The sequence below is a fragment of the Apis mellifera genome, linkage group LG10, assembly GCF_003254395.2.
Source record: "Apis mellifera strain DH4 linkage group LG10, Amel_HAv3.1, whole genome shotgun sequence".
Classification (NCBI taxonomy): Eukaryota; Metazoa; Arthropoda; class Insecta; order Hymenoptera; family Apidae; genus Apis; species Apis mellifera.
In genome coordinates this window covers 2,588,169-2,614,028 of record NC_037647.1, presented here as the reverse complement: position 1 = coordinate 2,614,028, position 25,860 = coordinate 2,588,169, and the positions used below count along the sequence as shown (strand labels likewise).

The following is a 25,860-nucleotide window of genomic DNA, read 5'->3' as shown; positions in this document are numbered from 1 at the left end:
TAAATATTTCGATCGATAAATTTTAAATCAAAATAAAATTATTGATTTTAAGGGGAAAAAACAGAATTCTGGATAATCGAATTAAAATTTCAATAAATTTTGAAGATAAAATATCTTTTCTATGAAAATATAATCTCTTTTATTCGCAAGAGTTTTCATAAATGTTTCAATAAATTTTTCAAAATGACACTGTCGTAGACAGATATATGATTTAAAGGATGATTAATATGAAATTAAAATGAAATTCATAATTTTAAGAGCGAGATAGCATTTTGGATAATCGATTGGGGTAAGGCTACGATTTATCATTCCTGTTAATAAATTTCTATCATACCATTGTCCGTAAGTGCTGTTCTTTCATCCTGTCATCGCCATTAATCCCTCCTACAGTTCCTGCAGTTAGAATACTCTTCTTCTATCTGTCGTTCAGTTTGTGGTATAAGTATATAAATGTGATATAAATCAACTGTAATCGACTTGCATAAGTTTTATAATTAGGATTAATTCTCATTGAATTTAAATTGTCTACTCTTTCACTATTATCTTAAATTTGGATTATTAATTTCTAATGAATTATTTTAAATAGTTTTAGAATATTTTAATAATTTAATATCAGTTATTCTTTTATATACAAAAATATTTCGCTTAATATATATTATGTATTTTATAATAATTTCATATTATAAAAAGTAATAGCTTAATATTTTACAATATATTAAACATTATGATCGTATCATAGGACATTGCGTATCATTTATATGTATAGAACATTATATCTAGAATATTCAATACGAAAAAAGACGAAGAAGAATTTTAAAATTAATCTCGCAATATCTATCGATTATAAACTATAAATATTAATATTTAAATTCTTTTGCATAATAATTCTCTAACGTTACTAGATTAATGAATAACATTCATATTGATAGTCAGATATTGATTATAGTTTTCTCTTCTCTATTTTTGTCTCTTGTCTTGTTGAGTAGAACAATTAACTGGATTGTAATGCATTCGTGATGTTTGCCTTGTTCTATTATCAAATCCTATTAGTGTAATGAAATAGACTTCATAAACAAATAATTTATAACTTGCTAAATAGAATGTTATCCGATTAATATATATATATATATATATATATATATATATATATATACATCCCTTATAATACATTTTTTCAAAAATTGATATATTATTATCCAATTGGCACGTTATTATTAAAATTCGTTATTAATTGTATCAATTATGTAGAAAAACATTAAAATTTGATATTTTCAAAGACTATAGAATAACAGCATAGATAAATTTAAATAATTTATCTCTTTCTGTCCTCAATAAATCCCTTCCCAAACGAGAACGTTGACATTCGAAACAATATTCCCACAAGATCCCATAAATCTGAACCATCCACCATTCTAAACAATAACCATTCTCCCTTCGTTTCCATTATTTTCTAGTTCCAAGTCCGAAACCAATTTACCCAGCACACCGTACAAAGAATTAAATCGTTATCACGTTCTGCAATCACGGATCCACAATTAATCCACCTTTTATACACTGGCTCTTTTACGCGGCGATAAACAAACGGTGTGATTTTCTATAAGAACAGCAACGAACAAATGTTTGCCAACGTGCTCGATAAGAGAGTAACGAACGTAAACAGTGCTCATCCGAGATTCTGTTTCGTATGATCGTCGTTAAAATGAAATAATCGTGGATCTAGATTACAATAAATTTCGATAATCGAGAATTTAGGAGGGAGAATTAACGCGAAATAAAAACAAAATTCTTTTTTTTTCTTATTTATAACTTTTACAGTTAAAAATTGTTATTGATTTTATAAATTTTTGTTCGGCAATATATAATTAATTTTTCTCATTATGTAAATACAATTTTGGACGAAGAAATTAAATCTAGGTTAGAGAAAATTATCATTTCACGGATATTCTTAATTTGTTCATTTATAGACCGTTCATTTTATTATTTTATTCATTCATAATTATAAATTTACAATGTAAGAAAAGATATTTTAATCGATAATTTAAGAAAATATGTTTAAGAGAAAATTAAAATTAAAATCTCGTTAATTTTGGAGGATTAAAGTGACGATGTAATTTTCATTTTTTGATTCGATTTTTCCATTTTCACCTTAGAGATTAGACATGGATCGAAATAAAAAATGGAAAATGGCATCAACATGTCCGCAAGGCTTTAATAATAATGTGCAGAAATCCGTTGGATCAAGAATAGGGAATAATGCAAGCTATAATAGTCCCGTTGAATCGCGGACGTACAGTCGTGCACCAATTTGCAAATAATGCGAAATTTACCATTCGACAACTGTCATTTGCCTATAGAATATTTGATCGTTCTATCGAGCGATTTTCTATCTCAACTATGGGGGATGGATAAAATATTCTGGGAGGCGACGTATAGGCTCGATTATCGACACATATATATTTACGCGTGTGAAGGATGTATTCTTAAATTGATGATTGAAACGTGATTGAAAATTTCAAGAGGATAAATAATTCTTTTAGACAGATCAATAGAGATCATCGATAATTTTAGTCATTTTGAATATCTCCGTCATTTTTAGCATGGAAAAACTTTATTTCACGAAAGTAATACATATATAATAATTCTTTTATATATATATGTAAAACTATCTTGTATAATTTTAATCTTTGAAATAATAACTTTTTCTTTCAAGAAGAGAAGAAGAAGGAGAATTATATAAGAGGAAGTTATATCGTTAGTAAAGGAAAATATTTATTTATCATTGCTTTTTTCTTTAATTATGAAAAATATGGATAAAATTATGGAATGAATATTATAAAAGTTATTTGAGACAAATTGAAAGCAGATAATCTGATGCTTTAGACTAATTTACGAATAGACGTTGAATAGAACTTTAACAAATGACATGTTTTCTAATGGATAAACTTCAGACATTGCTTGGTTATCCGAAGTGGTTCAAACATTAAATGTTGGACGTCTTTTATGATGTGATATGTTCATGATATATTATTTAGAAAGTTTGGAATCTTTAAGCATGACAGGTGACACATCATACTTGTTAAGAAATAAAGAATAGAAATATTGTTTCTAAAGGATTTGGCCGCATGGAAGACGAGGGAGGGTACTTTAATAAGAGGAATATGATTGATTGCTCAACCATCAAGAGACAAATAGATTGACGAACAAATTTTTAACAAGTATGAAAAGAAATAATTAATAAAAATTATAAACATTATAAAATTATTAAAAATATATAATTTAAAGTAAGTTTCTCTTTTTTAAATATCGAATTAAATTGCATTCCTTCTTCGTGTTTATACTTCACTCTATTGCCTTCTCTTTTCCGGTTCAAAGCTCGGGTCTTGATCGATCAATGATAGTTAGAGAGTTAAAAATACTTTTATTTATTTTGAACGTTTGTGGTACCAACTAATTTCTAATGCTTTTCTTTCTTTATGTTTATATACACGTAGGTTAGATTAGAAACTTTGAAATTACTGTCGAAAATTATAGAAAAAGAAAAATTTAACTTGGTGTTTGCGGAGAAAGAAGATCGATGTCGTAAAACGTTTCTAAACTATAATATTAGTTTTCGTATGGAAAACCAGTAGAAACGAAAGTTCTTCCTCTGGTAAGTAAACATGTGTGTAAACGACTGTTCCTATTTCACTATTATATTATATCAAGTAGTTTGGCTTTATCGCGTTAGTTTCGAAACCTCGTGAACATTTAAATTAATCTTGAAATTAAAAAACAAAAAGAAGAAGAATATCTTGATATCAATTTATTCTATATTCAAGTGAATCATAATAATTTTTTGAATAAATCTCGAAGAAATAAATAAGAAGTAAATAAGATGGATCACTGAAATAATTTTTGTAATATCTGCTCGATGTTACAATTATTAATTTAATTATTTTTCATAAGTAAAAGTTAATTTAAGTTGTATTGCATAACACGTGTAAATATTTATTCTGAATTGAATATAAGAATTTTTTGCTTACACAATTTTATCTTTATAAAATATATAAAAGCAAGTACATATATTTTTAATGTACTATCTTATACAATTAATTTCAGATTGGTCCATGTAATTTTTAAGAATAAAATAATTGCACCAAATGAAGGGGATTAGGATAGTTGGATCAGTGACATTTCTATGAAAAGTTTTTCTTTCTTGAGAAAAGACAAATTACAATTTTTATCGTATCAGACATTGGTAGTTTAAATTCCTTTTTATCATCAACTAAAAAAATAAAGCCGTACTTGAACAACATAAATCATTTTCAAAAAAATATGATTTACTTCCAACGTGACTTCTGAACTCTCCTGAATTGCAAATGTTAATCCATTTTCTTTAATAAAAACTGGCTCACCTTTACCTCAGAATTTCCCTAAGCTTCTTTTATCATTAAAAAGAAAAGAAAACAGAAGAAAGAAGAAAAAAACACAAAGAAAAGTAAAAAAAAAAAAAAACAGCTCTCGAAGTAAAAGCAAATTCATTTCACAAATGAATCCAAGAAACTTTTTGCATCTTTATCGTCATGACGGAACGTTGAACTATCAAACCTCTTAATCAACCAACTTCTAAAAACGAACAAACGTGATCCAGGGATGTTCGTTTCTCACAGGGAGATCCTTAATTTCGTGAAATTCGATCAAGATACACGATATTGGCAGACGCATTCCACTCGTTATCAACGAAATATCGTGTCGCTGTTTAATTCCAGATGACACGATCGCGATCCTCTCGAGCAAACCTTACCTATTCCATGTATTTCCTCCTTCCAACCCTTTCCTCCAATTCTTTTCTTACCACGCTTTGTTTTTTTTTCGCCTCTTCCGCGATCCTTTCGTTCTTTCGCCTCTTATCGTATCCAATACACCAGGTATGTGTGTCGCTCGATAAGTTGTATTGTTCCTGGCCGGGTTGGTTGGTTGCGTCGAGCTTATCGACCAAGAATGAAAAAGGAAGTAAGGCGAAATTCGTCGCGCCAATCGTTTTTCGACCACCTGAAATGTGCTCCCTGTGGATGATCGATCCTCGAAAGGAAAAAGAAAGGAATTCGCCTCCTATTTTTGATCATCGCGATTTAACTTTCTTTGTTTTCTGATTCTTGTATGTTCTTCTTGCAGTTAATGTTTTAAATGCTTATTAATTTTAGAAATCGTCGATTTTTCTTCGCAGATAAAAATATTCTTGAGATCCAGATACCGTTTCTGTAAAATTTTTTAATTTTTATCTATCTATCAAATCATTCTTTTATAGATGATCTATAATTATATTCTCGGAAACATGGAATATTTTTATTCATGATAATTTAAAGAAGCTTAAATATTATTCTTTTCATATTAGAACTTGTAACATCTATTATCTATAAAATATTATCTATTTTGCGTACAAATAATTGTAAAATGATAAAAATAAATAAATACATATAATTATATTTTTATTTCAATGAAATATTTTCATATTCTCGATAAATAAAAAATTTAATTTCATTTTAATGAATAATTTTGATTTAATTATTCTAGCGTTAAGATTTGTTTGATTTTAATTTATCTTTTAACTTTCCTATTTTTATTATTTGCTTCTCCTCCTACGATCGATATAATTTATCTTTGAAACATTGTATTTTTAAAAATACAGTCAACCCTCTTAACGGTACTCTGAAAACGCGATAGAACAGGATAAAAATGGTGACAATCCTATAACTTGATGTTATAACACGGTTTCCATATAGTAGAGCTTAATAAATTTGGAGAACCCTCGTGTAACACAAATTTTGACCACACTATTTTCATTGACATTTCCTACGCATTCCTCTGATTTGTGTTACAATCAACCCTCTTACAACACGATAGAATAGCTTAATAAACTTAGACAATCTTTATATATTTCGAATATACTTTTTTTTTGTGACACGTTCTTTTTATTTGTAGTAGTTTTATATGTCTCTTAACGATTTCGATGCAATATAGAACAAATTAATCGTATCATAAGACGATTGTAAATTTCGCTTAACACGATTTCGATACAACACGAAACGAATTAACCGTGCAGGGAGAGTTCACTGCATAATTTTTCCTTGAATGAGTACCTTAAGTAGGCCAATTGGTGTTTCGATTAAAATATACGTTGGTTTTCCATTTTTTACATTTTTTTATGCCATTTCTATTTTCGTCTTACATAGTTGATTTACATTTAAATCTACCATTTTAGGAAACACAAAAATGTAATATTTTTCATTCAAACTTAAAAAATATTATAAATTTCAAGGAAATTAAAATATTTAGAGTGCTACATCTCCAATTTGCATAATATGCTTCTACAAACTACTTGAAATATATTCTAATAAATTTTTCCAATTTTCTCTATCCAAGATCAAAAATATTATTTCTAAAGTAGTTGAAATACTTAAAGCATTAACATACATTCTTTCCTAAATTTTCTTCAATTTTTCAAATCTCCAACTTGCGCAATAGGCTTCTACCTTCAATATCTTTCCAATAAATTTTTCATGCATCAATATTTCACCGCACGATTCTCGATATCTTAAAAAAAAAAAAAAAAAAAAAAAGCCATATTTCCAGGCACAGTTGTACGCAAACAAAATTATTCCGTGAAAATAGTTCTCTTGCAAATTAAAGAGACACGCGACGCGAAGTCGTGCGGCCATAACTCGAAGACACGCGAGATGAAATTATTCCGCGGCCCTGGAATTGTTCGTACAAATTGAAAACCACGTTCCGCGAATCTGTAATTTAATTTGTGACCACTATTATCCCGCGTATGAATGTATTTCACAGCTTAGCCGGCTGATATTTATTTTTCTAGGATAATTTTATATCACACGCCCTTGTTCCTGTTTGGGGCGAGAACGTATTTCGCGCCTATCCTTCGGGATATTCGGAAATAGAAAGGGTGAAACGCGGAGGGTGGAGGCGGTTTGCGAACGAAACTCGCACGATGCTCGATTTTTATCGCGGCCCCCTGTTGATCGACTCCCCCTCGCGTGAATTGCAGCTCGCCACGATGCGTCGAAACAGGTTCATGGATATATATTCCTTAATCGAACCGTCTTATATGGTTTATATCGTTCCACTTTCCTAAGCTTTTGTAGCGGATCGTACAGAGTTCTGCAATTCTCTCTCGATAGATATTGGATCGGTTGAAATATTGTCTGCGTTTTTGTCAGTAAGCGATAGTCGCATAGTGCATCGGATGTCTTATTAAATGCGCAATGTAATTGAACGATTTTAGAAGCTAAAACTGTTTCTGGAAAGTTAAGCAGTGACGGTATTATTTAAGAAATAGGAATTTAAAATAAAATTTCGAAATATCGAATACGTGGATATATTGTTATAATAAATAATATTGATGCAATAAACTTTACCTTTTTCAAAATATTATAATAGTTTTTTGTCGATTCGATAATTTAAAAAATTTTTAAATATACGAAGAATTATTTTTATAATTTACAAAAAAATCTAATATTCAGAGAGATTCGTGCAGATATGTTTATAATAGAAATTGCACGAATTATATTCGCGGATGATTTTTGAGTGCCGGAGAGAGACAGACGATCAAAAGATAGAGAAAGATTTTACACTGTTAACTATAAGCTTCAAATTTTCAAATATTCCATATGAAATATTTAAATATTGGCCTTAATGATTTGAAAAATGCAACTCGCAGCAGAGTGGTCGACCTCGCTGCAAGATTTATTTATCTTTCGCGTTTAATTAATAAACCGAGTTGTAGAAGACAAGCGTCTGGCTCGTCACCATATTTCAGAAAATGTTCGAAAAGGTTTAACAAACAATGCGCGTGCTTATCATGAATAAATGACACAAACAACGCATTGATATTTCGCAACAAAAGGTTAACAAAGAACGCATCTACCGCACGCTTTGCTCCATTTTCGCTTTTCAATTATACCGATGTTGTTGTTTCATAACCACAATCCTGATGATTAATCGGGGCACAAAGTTTTAATAGGTTGTCTGCCCGGAAATTGTATCATCTCTTCCACGTTGTAACGATATATTATAACGTTTCTCCCTTCTTTGTATTTTTCTCTCCCCTCTTTTTCCTTTTTTTTTTTTTTTTTTTTTTTGTAATATGAAATTACACGATTGCGCGTTGAGAATTATCATATTCACGTAAATGAATATTTTCAACAAATGTATACGATTTCTCTGTTATTTCTAAGAACAGAGAATGTTCTGAGAGTGGAATATTTTTTAAAGGATTGAACCTATTAAAGGAATATTTGGAAATATTTGGAATTTTTTCCAAAAGTTATTTTGTAGAGAGTCATACAGATATATTAATAGTTTTTGTATAAATGGAAAGTTCCATATATATAAAGAATTGTGTAATTTATAATGCATCGATCGATACAGTTCGTTATTTCTTATAAAAAAAAAGTATGAGAATTATTTATTTGATGTTGAAACATCATTAGTGTAAATGGTATTTTAATTTGAAGTTTGTATCGTATGAAAAATAAGGAACACGCGAAGCGATACTCAATTGTTCGTACTTTTCAAATTTTCACAAAATTCACAGTTAAATTAAACAAAAATTAAAATATAACCACGTTTCTCTTAAAATAATAATTTTTCAACATAAATAATGTTTTTTTTGTAACAAAATAATAAGTTTTCTCGATTATTGTGCATTAAAAGTTGTACATAATTTAATTTAAAAAAAAAAAAAAAGGAAACCATCTTCTATATAACTTCCACGTATTTATCTATAGAAAAATTAGCAATTTCAGCTTGATGTATCTCTTTATATCGAACAATTTTTATGAAAAAACAATTTTTTCATACTTTCATTTCTTTAGAAGATAGATATTTTACTAAAATTCGATAGAAAAATATTCGAGCCGTTGAAAACCGGAAGCCAACAACTCCAGAGCCTTATGTACTAGTCATTTTACCGTGGCGTGTAGGCTTATTCGATTAATCGAAACTGACGTGACTCGCGTCGAGAGAGGATGTCCCGGGAAATATTAATGACACCAGACGGAGAGCTTAAAAAAAAAATAAAAAAGTAAAAAAAATAATAAAAGAATATATTTTTCACGCTAAATTCTGTCTTCGTTGAAACGTTTCGTAACTGATGGTCCGCCATCTTGATCGCAATTAGTGGAATTATTGGATACGTCGATTTATTTTATTATTTTATTTTATTGTCTCTCGTCTCCGATCTTGATTGGAAAGTGTTCGAATGTTTCAGACTTTCTTCAGGTATTAATTTTCTTACTTTTATCATCTAACATATATCGTAATATCATGTTTATAAATATTTGCGGTTTGTGTTTGGAAAATAAAGTAGGAGAGAGAAGTCAGTTATATTGTGCCCGATATTTGTATATAAACTAGTTTAAATGGAATGCAATTTATTAGTTTGGTGAAAAGTAACTTTTAGTAAAAGCTGATGTTGGTATTTATTTTATTGCCTTGTTTTTATGTATAATCACTGGCCACGATTGGAAAATGAAATAGTAAAGAGAGGTTATTATATCGCGAGCAATATTTTTATACGTGTAAGACTGGTTTAAGCGGGATGCAATTTATCAGCTTAATGAAAAGCAATTTTTTTTTTTTTTTTTTTTTTTTTGCTGAAAAGACTGTTTTTGCTACTGATATTTATTTTATTGCCTCGTTTTTTCCTGTATTTATAGTATTCTGTGTTTATGATTACAAAATTTGAGCAATATCGCGTGATATTTCTATAAACCTTTAAAATGAAATGTAACTAACTTGATTAACTAAGTATACTTGTCAAAATATTAATTTTATATTTATTGTTGATATATTTTATTATTTTATATCCATATATGTTCACGATTCAGTAGATAGAAAATAAAATTGAGGGGTTAATGTATTCTCAGCAATATACATACATTTAAATCAAATGCAATTTATTAGTTTCACGGAAAAGTAATTTTACTTAAAAATCGTACAGAAGAGAGATGTGAATTTTTCTTTTTTTTTTTTTTTAATTTTATGCCATTATGTTAAGTTGATACCTTGCATGTTTAATGTAATATAGGGGGATATATATTTGTTAATCTGTACAATTTCGTAACCCAGTTTTTAAAGTCAGTGGATTCATAGTTACTCTTTTTTTATTACCCGTTTTCAAATATCGTGTTGAGCCAGTTTGGACAGCATCCACAGTTTCGAATTGGTTTAATCCACACGTGGAGCATATAGGTCAAAACGTCCCAAGGGAATCCAACTTCCGTTGACGTTATATTACGATTAGTTTCACATTTGCTTCACTTGTCGCGTAATAAAATTCCACTTTATAACAGTGTTCCATATCTCCGTCGCTTACTACACTCAAATCCGTAAAACTTATTCAATAATTAATAATCATGTCGAAAAAGTAACAAGCAACAGGATGATCATTAATGCGGAAGCGGATAACATGGAAAATATTATTTTCTGAAACTGAGCGACGTATTCTTTGAAAGTAAAAAAAAAGTATCCAGATAATAATATTTGCATATTTATATCAAAAAAGAAAAATTAAACTGATCAGAGATATAATCAAATTGATATTATAACGAATATAATGAGTTAAAGAAATTTTGTAAATCAAAAGATTATCAGTGTTAATTAATTTTTTTGCATAATAATATGATATGGTTAATAATAAAGCAAATTATAAAAGCAAATTTCTAAAATTGTGGACCAGCTTTATTTAATTATTTTCATAATTAATTTCACTTGATATAAAAAGGATAATGTTTATGCAACACGCTCTTCTTGCATGGTAATTTGTCAATAAATAATTAGATTACGAATATTTGTATAAATTTATGCTTTTTTTAGAAACGTAAGTAAAATGTAGATTTTTTTTGTTTTTTTTCTCTATTAAATATCATATTGAATAATGTTTTTTTTTTAATATTTTATATATTTTTGCACTTTTAAATTTCTCATAAATGTATAAACGTTTGCAGTTTTACTAATAATATTGAATTAGTGAATTGACAAGTGACATATTGCATTTCATGAAATTCTACGATACAAATAGTCTTTTTTATTAATTTAAAATTTTAAAAACGAAGTGTTCTATAACTTGTCACTTGTCAATTCAACGATATATTATTAATCACTTTTCCAGTTTGTGTATAATTGTCAATTCAATGTATATCAATTTAAATTTGTATGGGATGAATTCCAAATCGAAAACGAAATCGATAAATATTGAAAAAATATCAATCGTAAATTCGAAGTTCTTAAAGTTTCGAGAAACTTTAAGAATTATTACAAACAAAAATAAAAAACTATCATTATCCAAGTTTAAAGAATTTTACAGATCAAAATTTATTGAAAATCTTACTTGACAAGATGGATATTTCTTAAAAAAAAAAAAAAAAAAAGGAAAGAAAAAAATAAAAGCGAATCAAAAACTTCTTTCGAACATACAATTAATTACTTTTATATACTCGTCGTCAAACAAATCGATCATCTCTCCTCTTATCACTCGCCATCTTATCTCTCTCCTCGTATCTATTCGAAGAATCCTATCCATTCATATTTCTCAAATTTATAACATATCTTGCGAAACGTTTCGCGACTACACGCAAGAATACGACGTTGTTCCGCGGCCATTTTAAAGAACTTCCGTTTTAATTTATTCCCGGAAGCGGACGCATCCGTGACACCGGCCAGTGCAGGACAGGATCAGGAGGAGCAGCACCCCGCCTATTTCCAAGGATTACCACGTTTCTCGAGGATGGGCTGTTGCTGCTGCACGGACGAGCCATCGTCCAAGGTGGAGCCTCGGGTAAGGATTATTTTTTACGATTACGCCCGTTGAAATTTCCGCCCGGGTATTTCAATATAAAACTTCTGGTCGCGTAGCGTTGCGGGGTGCGGCAAGTGAAACGGGTCAGGTCAACGTGTTTCGCTTTAAACTTCCCGCGTAAATTCTTGTCGCGTAATTGTGGAAGAGAGAAAAGTAATTATTCGTGGACACGTGTGTATACGTAGTACGTATACGTTTTAATTATCATTTGTATGCGCGTTGATGATAAATTATTCCAATATTGGGATGTTCGACGTACGTTTAACTTATATAATAAATATTATGGACGTATGCATAATGATACGTATATAGTTGATTTATCAGTCGTGGAAAGAAAGTTCATTTTTTTTTATTCAGTAGTTGGATTAATAAAATTATGTTTTACAATAATTGTTAGAAATGAGAATTAAATAAAGGAATAGATGTTTTAAAATCACAGTGGCATTACAGTGAATGTTCCTTTTTTTTTTGAAATCATCCCTTTTGATTCATAAAGATATCATATTACTTAAAAAAACAGTATCTTCTCGTTTGTATCCTAATATTTCTCATTTATTATTAATCCCTCTTGCCAGAAATATAATCATACTCGCTAAGCACTATAAGTTTTTCAATTACACTTTTTATTACGCTGTTTTCTTCATTATAAAGGAACATTTTTTTATATCATATTCATGAATACATGTATGAACTTCCCATTAATGAGTCTTATCTTCTTCTTACTGAGCGTTATTTAAATTTTTCTTTACATGTACAAAGAGTGCATTTATAAAAATGATAATATTTCGTGATCATCAACGAGTGTGTATTAAAATATCTTAAATTTGATACAATAAATTTTGAGATTAGGGTCAAGAGTATAAAGTAACAAAAAGAAAAGGAAAAAATTCCAAAGAAAATTGCGGATAAACGAAAGAAATTCACTTCTGGAAAAGCTTTTTAACTTGTCTTGTTATTTTTATCTTGTTATGCAGCAAATGAATAGAAATTTATTTTATTTAGAGATCTTTTTTAAGGATTTGACTCAAAGTGATGACAGGATAGATTTCAATAGTAATGTAGAGCAAAAAAAAAAATAATAATAATAATAATAAATAAATTAAAAAAAATGAAGAATAAAATTCTGTGTAAAATAAAATATTCGAAGAATTATGGATGTTAAAATATAATTTTATCAATTTAATTCTAAAAAACTTTGATAAGGAATCACCACTTTAATTCTTAAGTCAACATTTAATATTTCGATAAATTCATATAGATTCATTGTTTGGACAATACAAAATGTTTTATAAAAAAATTAGCAAAAAATTTAAAAATCTAGCACCTATTATAATAATTCCTAACAAAGCATAACATTTCATGAATTTATAAATAAAATATTTGAGGAATAATTATAAAGGCATTGTTTCTTGTATATTTAATAACTTTGATAATAAAGAGTTTTTAATTTAGATTAAATTTTTTAAATCGACTCACAACTGAATCGGATTGCATCATTTCTATTCTGAATTTTATTATTTTGTCACATTATTACAATCAATGATCAATTTATAAGCAAACAAAATCTTTGTTACAAAAGATTAAATAACAATATATCTTTCTTTTCTCGAATTCTTGAATTATAGATACAAAATAAAAAAACCAATTCGAACAGCGAATGTCAGAATCAGTGTACTTGTGTACTACGAGTTAACGCTTTCTTACGACGGTAAATGCAGATAAATGGTTTAATTATAATTGTTTGTTTGTCATATTCCAAAATGTAATTGAGCAAGGGGTGGTTTTAAACTAGTAATCACTAGCGTGCATAGAAATCGTGTATTCATAGTAACAGATGAGACTGTTGTTTTTCTGCTTACGTATTCTCTAATTGTCTTGTATTTTCTAGTTGATGTACAAGATGATACATAAATAAGGAGATGATTGAAGTTCAAGTTTTAGTATGAAAAATCTCTATTCTCTTGAAATATAAGTGAAATAAATATTGGATATTTTGATCGATTTAATAACGTAGAAATAAATAAACACTCGATAATGACAGGATGTTCTCGATTATAGTGGCAATTATTGTTCTCTGTGATTATACTGTCATACTAACGAGAAATGCAAAAGCAATAATTATCTTTCGTACTTTTATTGTAATTAGCAATTAAACAAACAATGAATTGTAAAACAATGAACTGATAAATAACTATTATCTTGATGATTATTTTGTTATCGGTGCATAGAAATTACAGAGAAAATAATTGATTAAAACGTTTTGAATACAAATAACACATCGCAATAACAAATAACGTTTCATTGATACTAGTAAATATATAAATATCGTTTATAAAATAAATTTTTAAATCGATATTTTAGAACAGTGAAAAGTATCAAACAATTATAATGAAACGAATTATTATTCTAATAATGATGATGTTTCGTGATTGTGTGGTATCAATATAGGGTATCAATAGAATTTATATTTCTAGGAAATTTTGTAAAAATACTAATACAATGAAAATAAATCTAATAAAGCTTATTTTTCAAACTTTTTCATAAGAGATTTAATTCTACGTAGAAACACCTGAACGTAGATAATATACTTATGTCATTATATAAACTTATATTTAAAAAAGCAGAGATATTTCTAACAAGATTTTGAAAATTAAATTAAGCAACAATTAAAAAAAAAAATTAAACAATTCATAAATCATATTAAAAATTATTCAAAATAAAGATAAAATATTTCAATATATAAGTATAAAATATTTAATTTTCTGTCCTATATAAAAATCCATACGAGTCAATGAAATTAAATATAGAATATTTTCCCCTATCTAATAACTAATAATTAATATTCGTAATTTATTTAAATTTTTATTTATGTAATATTAATATCGCAAAATTTCGTTTTTCATCGTCTCATATACTATACATTATTTCACATAATAATAAAATTTTCATTTGAAAGAAGAGTTCAGAGGGAAAAAAGGGGATGTCTTGATGAAGTTTTTAATTTTGTTCGAGAAATTTACATAAAAAACACGCGTATTAGTTTCTCATCGCCGTTAAAGATTAACATATAGTATTGAACGAGTTTCTAGGTCGTTATTCTTTAAATAAACTTTTATTAACTATGAAATTTTATGGATTCTCTTTAAACTAGGCAAAATTAAAGGGATAATGTTTAAAAACATTAATTTCATGGAAAAACGTTAATTTCATATTAAAATATTTGAAAACATAGAGAATAACATTTTTTCACATTGTTCCAATAAATGTCAATTTTTATCGCTCTATTCAAAAAATCATATTTTTCTTTTTCTGACAACTGTGATATTTTTTATCTCATATTTTATTATCTTATATTTTCACAAAAACAGACAGATATCGTATAATTGATAAGCTCGAAAAGATTTGTTTTTTGTAACAATACATATTATCAACATATTATCTGACAGTTGTCAGAACAATATAAATATATCAATAAATATGCATACAAAGAAATATATTTATATTCTTTTTCATTACATTTAATAATGCATTAATGTTTACTATTGTTAAATTTATAATTAACATTGTTCATCTTCAAAATCTCATGTCAGTTTTATCACAGAAAAGACAAAATAGATACATGGTCCAATAAATCTTTATGTCATGTATCCTGATGACAATGTTATCATTAATTTTAAAATCACATCCAATATTATGGATTCAGAATAGTATGAAATAATAGTGTCTAAAAAAAAATATAATATTCATTTTTTTTTATATAAAAATTATAATCACGTTCGATTTATATAATTAAAATTTATCGTTAATCATTGTTACTTATTTTTATATCGGATTTTTTTATAAGTGACTGATAGATTGCTGAATTTTCTTTTATATATGTTTTTATGTTTTTAGAAACAAACAAGATATTTCAGATGATAAAATAGGAAATATAAACTCCAAATTTTTGATTATTTAAATCCTTTTTTTAATCTAGAATTTCTTGAATATTTTAGTTTACTACACATCGAAATCATATTAATCTAACTACAAATTTTACATTATTTTCAAAAAAAAAACGAAATGCCTGGAAAAATGTCTCGAGCAACGATATCAATTTATGTTCTTCTAATACAAAATCCAATTTTCCAATAAAAATTTTTAACTAAAGTTTTATGCTATATATGAATAAATTCTTTTTTATAAAGAATACTAAAATATATCAACTGGATTATTAAAAATGTACAATTTTATTTAAAAAAATAATATTCACTTTTATAAATCATTTATGCTTTTATATATAAAAAAAATGAATAGCAATAGGATGTATCTCCTGCGAAACTATTCAACTTCCATTTGAAATATTTTTTAATATTTCCAAAAATAAGCGTAATAAATCAGATAATGCTATTCGGACAAACGGTATATTATATTATGTAATCAGTTATTAAAAACAATCCAGATAATTCAAATAATAAGGATACTTGGATTCTTAAAAAATTTAAAAAATGATAAAAAACGAACTAAAAATATAAATACACCGGACGCAAAGGTCTTAAACCCCACGCGCTTGCGACGCGATCCCGCGAAGGCCCATCCTTCGAAACCGCCCTCCAACGCGGGGATTGGTACATCCAATCCCTTCCAATCACCCGCCACACTGTGAGCATTTCTTCCCCAAAGCAATGACTGCAAAACAAATCAAGGTTAGCCAGAGTCTTGTAGTTGAGTTAGAATAGAAATAGAACTATAGAATTCAGAGAGGCTATAGTTTACATAAAAATAATTATTATATTACAATTAGTAGAGACTTAAAATACCACAATTCGTTAATTCAGAGCACATAATAAAAACGAATATATATATCAGATATTTTCAAGAAATTTAGAGATTCCGAGAATTTGACGTCATTTCTTAGAAAAATTTTTCAATCGATCTTCCATCATATCATGTTCTCCTAATACAAAGTCGTCTTTTTGGACAAAAATTTTTCGCTCAGGGAATTTCGATCTTATCTTTTTTTTTTTTTAAATATCTCGCTTATTACACATAATATTAAAAAATGCTTGGAACAAAAAATTGAATGGTTTAGAAAGGGCTACCTTGTGGTATCCTCAGTTCTTTCGTAGATGGATATCATAAAAAACTTATCAAAAAAAACATTATTCTTTTAATTGACAACATATACTTTTTAATAGCCTAATCTATGACTCCTGACATTTTTTATAAAAATGTATAGAATCCTTTACGGTAAAAAACCATTAGTTTAAGAGATATTTGATAAAAACTAATTATTTTCTAAGCTATAAGTTTTTCGCTTTTTCGCCTACGCCTTATAATATTTAATTTTTTAAACGCCAAAATACATTAATTGGATTATTAAAAAGTATACGCTTCTATTTAGAAAAATAACATTCACTTTTATAAATCCTTTACGCTACTGTATATAAAAAAATAAATAAGACAAGGATGTGCCTTTCTCGAAATCATTTATTTTTTATTTGAAACACTTTTTAATGTTTTTTTCCCAAAAACAAGCGCGATACATCAGGTAGTACCGTTCGGATACAAGGTATAATATATTATGCAATTGTTTATTAAAAACAATTGTGATATTCCAAGTAATTGCTCTAATTTTTAAAAAATTAAAACAACCATAAAGAACGCACTAAAATTGGCAGCTTTTATGATAAAAGATGAGTTAGAAAAGAAGTAAAAGTATAAATTTATGTAAATTGTGAAAGAAAATATTTTATAGCCCTAAAAAAAACAGCAACGCTAAGAAAAATAATAAAGAATTGAGTAGGAGAACGGTAAATATGTGATAAATGTGAAAAAACTCCTTTTAAGTTATGTTCTCTTAATAGAAAATCGAATTTTTGGCCAAAAGTGTCGTCCTATTGTTCGAGCAGTCGAAAATTTCCAAGAATTTGACGTCATTTCCAAGAAATTTAGAAATTCTAAGAACTCGACCTCATTTCCAAGAATTTTAGAAATTCCGAGAATTTGACGTCATTTCCAAGAAATTTAGAAATTCTAAGAACTCGACCTCATTTCCAAGAATTTTAGAAATTCCGAGAATTTGACGTCATTTCTTGGAAAAATTTTTCGATCGACCTCCTATCGTATCATGTTCTCCTAATACAAAGTCGACTTTTTGGACAAAAATTTTCCTATCGTTCAGGGAATTTCGACCTTAATCTTTTTTCTTGAATATCTCTATATCTTTATTCTTCAAAATATTAAAAAATGGTTGTAATAAAAGTTGAATGGCTTCGAAAGGGCTACATTTTAGTGACCTCAGTTTTTTCGTGGTGGACTCATAAAAAAGTTATCAATTGTACTTCTTTATATGGTATCCTATAATTTTTATTCAATCAGTCGATGTATCTTGGCATTGTCTGTAAAAAAGTATTAATGCATATATAGTAAAAAACCATTAGTTTAAAAGATATTTAATTAAATATTTAAACTATAAGTTTTTTGCTATATATGCCTTAATACTTTTTACAGAAAATGCCAAGAAACATCAGCTGGAATATTAAAAATTGTATGCTTCTATTTAAAAAAACAACATTCACTCTTATAAATCCTTTACTCTTCCATATATAAAAAAATAGATTGCGGAGGGGTGTGCCTCCCACGAAATTCTACAACTTTTATTTGAAATATTTTTTAATATTCCCAAAAACAAGCGAGATATTTCAGATAATATTAACCGGACACTCGGACATTATATTATGCAATCATAAAAAACAATCGATTCATTCCCAATAATAAAAATACAGTGTTCAAAGTATGGTCAAGAATTTTTAAAAAATTTAAAAAAATAATAAACAATACAAAAAAGTACGAGGAGGTATGCGTACAAGCAGTAAAAATCTAAATATATGTATAAATTGGGAAAAACAATGTTTTAAAGCTCTAAAAGAATGGCTACGATAAGAGGAATGGTAAAAAAGTAAGAAGAAGAACGGTAAATGTAGGATAAATGTAAAAAAACTCCTTTTAAATTATGTTCTCCTAATAGAAAATCGAATTTTTGGCCAAAAGTGTCATCCTATTGTTCGAGCAATCGGAAATTTCCAAGAATTTGACGTCATTTCCAAGAAATTTAGATATTCTAAGAACTCGACCTCATTTCCAAGAATTTTAGAAATTCCGAGAATTTAACGTCATTTCTTGGAAAAATTTTTCGATCGACCTCCTGTCACATCATGTTCTCCTAATACAAAGTGGAATTTTTGGACAAAAATTTTTCTATCGCTCTAGGAATTTCGAAATCTTTTTTCTTATATATCTCGTTTATTATTCAGAATATTAAAAAATGTTTCAGATAAAAGTTGAATGGTTTCGAAAGGACTATATTCTGACGCTCTCACTTTTTTAATAGGTTGACCAATAAAGAGCTTTTCAAGCACGACTTTATTTTTTTTACCGATAACATGTATTTTTTAAAGCACAAATCGATGGAGCATAAAATTTCCTATAAAAAAGTATTAACCCACTTATAGCGAAAAACCATTAGTTTAAAAGATATAGCAAAAATTAGAAATTTTTAGGAGGTCGACCTCCTGTCACATCATGTTCTCCTAATACAAAGTGGAATTTTTGGACAAAAATTTTTCTATCGCTCTAGGATTTCGAAATCTTTTTTCTTATATATCTCGTTTATTATTCAGAATATTAAAAAATGTTTCAGATAAAAGTTGAATGGTTTCGAAAGGACTATATTCTGACGCTCTCACTTTTTTAATAGGTTGACCAATAAAGAGCTTTTCAAGCACGACTTTATTTTTTTTACCGATAACATGTATTTTTTAAAGCACCAATCGATGGAGCATAAAATTTCCTATAAAAAAGTATTAACCCACTTATAGCGAAAAACCATTAGTTTAAAAGATATAGCAAAAATTAGAAATTTTTAGGAGGTCGACCTCCTGTCACATCATGTTCTCCTAATACAAAGTGGAATTTTTGGACAAAAATTTTTCTATCGCTCTAGGAATTTCGAAATCTTTTTTCTTATATATCTCGTTTATTATTCAGAATATTAAAAAATGTTTCAGATAAAAGTTGAATGGTTTCGAAAGGACTATATTCTGACGCTCTCACTTTTTTAATAGGTTGACCAATAAAGAGCTTTTCAAGCACGACTTTATTTTTTTTACCGATAACATGTATTTTTTAAAGCACCAATCGATGGAGCATAAAATTTCCTATAAAAAAGTATTAACCCACTTATAGCGAAAACCATTAGTTTAAAAGATATAGCAAAAATTAGAAATTTTTAGGAGGTCGACCTCCTGTCACATCATGTTCTCCTAATACAAAGTGGAATTTTTGGACAAAAATTTTTCTATCGCTCTAGGAATTTCGAAATCTTTTTTCTTATATATCTCGTTTATTATTCAGAATATTAAAAAATGTTTCAGATAAAAGTTGAATGGTTTCGAAAGGACTATATTCTGACGCTCTCACTTTTTTAATAGGTTGACCAATAAAGAGCTTTTCAAGCACGACTTTATTTTTTTTACCGATAACATGTATTTTTTAAAGCACCAATCGATGGAGCATAAAATTTCCTATAAAAAAGTATTAACCCACTTATAGCGAAAAACCATTAGTTTAAAAGATATAGCAAAAATTAGAAATTTTTAGGAGGTCGACCTCCTGTCACATCATGTTCTCCTAATACAAAGTGGAATTTTTGGACAAAAATTTTTCTATCGCTCTAGGAATTTCGAAATCTTTTTTCTTATATATCTCGTTTATTATTCAGAATATTAAAAAATGTTTCAGATAAAAGTTGAATGGTTTCGAAAGGACTATATTCTGACGCTCTCACTTTTTTAATAGGTTGACCAATAAAGAGCTTTTCAAGCACGACTTTATTTTTTTTACCGATAACATGTATTTTTTAAAGCACCAATCGATGGAGCATAAAATTTCCTATAAAAAAGTATTAACCCACTTATAGCGAAAAACCATTAGTTTAAAAGATATAGCAAAAATTAGAAATTTTTAGGAGGTCGACCTCCTGTCACATCATGTTCTCCTAATACAAAGTGGAATTTTTGGACAAAAATTTTTCTATCGCTCTAGGAATTTCGAAATCTTTTTTCTTATATATCTCGTTTATTATTCAGAATATTAAAAAATGTTTCAGATAAAAGTTGAATGGTTTCGAAAGGACTATATTCTGACGCTCTCACTTTTTTAATGGATTGACCAATAAAGAGCTTTTCAAGCACGACTTTATTTTTTTTACCGATAACATGTATTTTTTAAAGCACCAATCGATGGAGCATAAAATTTCCTATAAAAAAGTATTAACCCACTTATAGCGAAAAACCATTAGTTTAAAAGATATAGCAAAAATTAGAAATTTTTAGGAGGTCGACCTCCTGTCACATCATGTTCTCCTAATACAAAGTGGAATTTTGGACAAAAATTTTTCTATCGCTCTAGGAATTTGAAATCTTTTTTCTTATATATCTCGTTTATTATTCAGAATATTAAAAAATGTTTCAGATAAAAGTTGAATGGTTTCGAAAGGACTATATTCTGACGCTCTCACTTTTTAATAGGTTGACCAATAAAGAGCTTTTCAAGCACGACTTTATTTTTTTTACCGATAACATGTATTTTTTAAAGCACCAATCGATGGAGCATAAAATTTCCTATAAAAAAGTATTAACCCACTTATAGCGAAAAACCATTAGTTTAAAAGATATAACAAAAATTAGAAATTTTTAGGAGGTCGACCTCCTGTCACATCATGTTCTCCTAATACAAAGTGGAATTTTTGGACAAAAATTTTTCTATCGCTCTAGGAATTTCGAAATCTTTTTTCTTATATATCTCGTTTATTATTCAGAATATTAAAAAATGTTTCAGATAAAAGTTGAATGGTTTCGAAAGGACTATATTCTGACGCTCTCACTTTTTTAATGGGTTGACCAATAAAGAGCTTTTCAAGCACGACTTTATTTTTTTTATCGATAACATGTATTTTTTGAAGCACCAATCGATGGAGCATAAAATTTCCTATAAAAAAGTATTAACCCACTTATAGCGAAAAACCATTAGTTTAAAAGATATAGCAAAAATTAGAAATTTTTAGGAAGTCGACCTCCTGTCACATCATGTTCTCCTAATACAAAGTGGAATTTTTGGACAAAAATTTTTCTATCGCTCTAGGAATTTCGAAATCTTTTTTCTTATATATCTCGTTTATTATTCAGAATATTAAAAAATGTTTCAGATAAAAGTTGAATGGTTTCGAAAGTACTATATTCTGACGCTCTCACTTTTTTAATGGATTGACCAATAAAGAGCTTTTCAAGCACGACTTTATTTTTTTTACCGATAACATGTATTTTTTGAAGCACCAATCGATGGAGCATAAAATTTCCTATAAAAGAGTATTAAACCACTTATAGCGAAAAACCATTAGTTTAAAAGATATAGCAATAATTAGAAATTTTTAGGAAGTCGACCTCCTGTCACATCATGTTCTCCTAATACAAAGTGGAATTTTTGGACAAAAATTTTTCTATCGCTCTAGGAATTTCGAAATCTTTTTTCTTATATATCTCGTTTATTATTCAGAATGTTAAAAAATGTTTCAGATAAAAGTTGAATGGTTTCGAAAGGACTATATTCTGACGCTCTCACTTTTTTAATAGGTTGACCAATAAAGAGCTTTTCAAGCACGACTTTATTTTTTTTACCGATAACATGTATTTTTTAAAGCACCAATCGATGGAGCATAAAATTTCCTATAAAAAAGTATTAACCCACTTATAGCGAAAAACCATTAGTTTAAAAGATATAGCAAAAATTAGAAATTTTTAGGAGGTCGACCTCCTGTCACATCATGTTCTCCTAATACAAAGTGGAATTTTTGGACAAAAATTTTTCTATCGCTCTAGGAATTTCGAAATCTTTTTTCTTATATATCTCGTTTATTATTCAGAATATTAAAAAATGTTTCAGATAAAAGTTGAATGGTTTCGAAAGGACTATATTCTGACGCTCTCACTTTTTTAATGGATTGACCAATAAAGAGCTTTTCAAGCACGACTTTATTTTTTTTACCGATAACATGTATTTTTTGAAGCACCAATCGATGGAGCATAAAATTTCCTATAAAAAATATTAACCCACTTATAGCGAAAAACCATTAGTTTAAAAGATATAGCAAAAATTAGAAATTTTTAGGAGGTCGACCTCCTGTCACATCATGTTCTCCTAATACAAAGTGGAATTTTTGGACAAAAATTTTTCTATCGCTCTAGGAATTTCGAAATCTTTTTTCTTATATATCTCGTTTATTATTCAGAATGTTAAAAAATGTTTCAGATAAAAGTTGAATGGTTTCGAAAGGACTATATTCTGACGCTCTCACTTTTTTAATAGGTTGACCAATAAAGAGCTTTTCAAGCACGACTTTATTTTTTTTACCGATAACATGTATTTTTTAAAGCACCAATCGATGGAGCATAAAATTTCCTATAAAAAAGTATTAACCCACTTATAGCGAAAAACCATTAGTTTAAAAGATATAGCAAAAATTAGAAATTTTTAGGAGGTCGACCTCCTGTCACATCATGTTCTCCTAATACAAAGTGGAATTTTTGGACAAAAATTTTTCTATCGCTCTAGGAATTTCGAAATCTTTTTTCTTATATATCTCGTTTATTATTCAGAATATTAAAAAATGTTTCAGATAAAAGTTGAATGGTTTCGAAAGGACTATATTCTGACGCTCTCACTTTTTTAATAGGTTGACCAATAAAGAGCTTTTCAAGCACGACTTTATTTTTTTTACCGAATATATATATATTTGATATTTCTAAGGATTTTAGAGATTTTAAAAACGCACAGAAAATTTTTGTATTCATGTACTCATGACAGAAGATATGTGATAAAAAATTAAATATAGATTTTTGTGTGAATTATCGTAAGAAATATCTCTAAAAAAAATGACAACATGAGAAAAAGCGATAAAAATGTAAGTACGAGTACAGTAATTATATTCATTAATTTTATTATTTTCAATATTTTAACAATTCCGTTATTTCCGTAGTTTCCAAGAAATTGAGCTCATTTCCAAAAATTATCGGAAATCTTCCTATTAACTAGATGAAAGAAGAATTAATACCAAAATATGAAAATATTGAAATAATAATGTGGTAAGTATCTAAATTATAAATTTTTCTAATATTTCGTGAATTTAACAAATTTTTAGTGCTGCAAAGGACAATAGCTATAAAAAGAGAGAAATAAGTGAATAATAAGTAGACATAAGTATTTCTAGAATTAAAAGAACTGTTGAAAAATATTTACGTCCACAAAACAACAGATCTAAAAAGGTAAGTATAATATATAAAATATATACTCCTATTATCCATATTTCTCCATCCTGTATATTCCTGTCTTCTTATACTCCTATTATCCATATTCCTTAATTCTGAATTTTCCTATATTCCTATTATCCATATTCCTTAATTCTGAACATTCCTGTGATCCTATACTCATTATCCATATACCTTAATCCTGAATATTCCCGTCTTTTTATATTCCTATTATCCACATTCCTTAATTCCGAATATTCCTATGTTTCTATATTCCTATTATCCATATTCCTTTCTAAATTTTCCTGGGTTCCTATATTCCTATTATACATATTCCTTAATCCTGCATATTCCTGTCTTCCTATAATCCTGTTATCCATATTCCTTAATCCTGTATATCCTGCATTCCTATATTCCCTTAGAATTAAGTAAACTGTTGAAAAACAATTAATAAAGTAGCTGTAAAAAGGTAAGTAATAAAAGGTAAGTAATAAAAGGTAAGTAGAGGTAAGTATTTTATAAACTTTCGAAAATTTTATGTATATAAACATTGGAAATGTAAATAAACAGACCGAGAATGTAAATAAACATTGGAAATGTAAATAAACAGACCAATGTTTGTAAACAAACAAAATTTTATGTAAATAAACATTGAAAATGTAAATAAACAGTCCAATGTTTGTAAACAAACCAAAATTTTAGCGCCATGGCCTGAAATTTTCGAAAATTTTATGTAAATAAACATTGGAGATGTAAATAAACAAACCGAGAATGTAAATAAACACTGAAAATGTAAATAAACAGACCAATGTTTGAAAACAAACCAAAATTTTATGTAAATAAACATTGGAAATGTAAATAAACAGACCGAAAATATAAATAAACATTGAAAATGTAAATAAACATACCAATGTTTGTAAACAAATCGAAATTTTAGCGTCAGGGCCTGAAATTTTCGGAAATTTTATGTAAATAAACATTGGAAATGTAAATAAACAAACCGAGAATGTAAATAAACATTGAAAATGTAAATAAACAAATCAATGTTTGTAAACAAATCGAAATTTTAGCGCCAGGGCCTTAAATTTTCGAAAATTTTATGTAAATAAACATTGGAAATGTAAATAAACAAACGGAGAATGTAAATAAACATTGAAAATGTAAATAAACAAACCGAGAATGTAAATAAACAAACTGAGAATGTAAATAAACATTGAAAATGTAAATAAACAAACCAATGTTTGTAAACAAATCAAAATTTTAACGCCAGGGACTTAAATTTTCGAAAATTTTATGTAAATAAACATTGGAAATGTAAATAAACAAACCGAGAATGTAAATAAACATTGAAAATGTAAATAAACAAATCAATGTTTGTAAACAAATCGAAATTTTAGCGCCAGGGCCTTAAATTTTCGAAAATTTTATGTAAATAAACATAGAAAATGTAAATAAACAAACCGAGAATGTAAATAAACATTGAAAATGTAAATAAACAAACCAATGTTTATAAACAAACCGAAATTTTATGTAAATAAACATTGGAAATGTAAATAAACAAACCGAGAATGTAAATAAACAAACTGAGAATGTAAATAAACATTGAAAATGTAAATAAACAAACCAATATTTGTAAACAAATCAAAATTTTAGCACCAGGGC

At 27.8% G+C, this 25,860-nt stretch overlaps 1 protein-coding gene and 1 long non-coding RNA gene across 3 annotated transcripts in view; both read left to right on the top strand.

Annotated features, from left to right (window-relative positions):
- LOC724285 (choline transporter-like protein 1) overlaps positions 1 to 25,860 on the top strand; it is a 131,683-nt gene that overhangs the window by 91,990 nt on the left and 13,833 nt on the right. For both annotated transcript variants that reach the window (XM_026443514.1, XM_026443513.1), the window contains exon 6: positions 11,697 to 11,836. In XM_026443514.1, the coding sequence (XP_026299299.1) occupies positions 11,697 to 11,836 (140 nt within the window). The remainder of the gene's footprint in view (positions 1 to 11,696; positions 11,837 to 25,860) is intronic.
- On the top strand, positions 23,675 to 24,623 carry LOC107965025. Its single transcript, XR_001704346.2, has 2 exons — positions 23,675 to 23,855; positions 23,931 to 24,623. It is a non-coding gene; the product is annotated as an uncharacterized LOC107965025 (long non-coding RNA).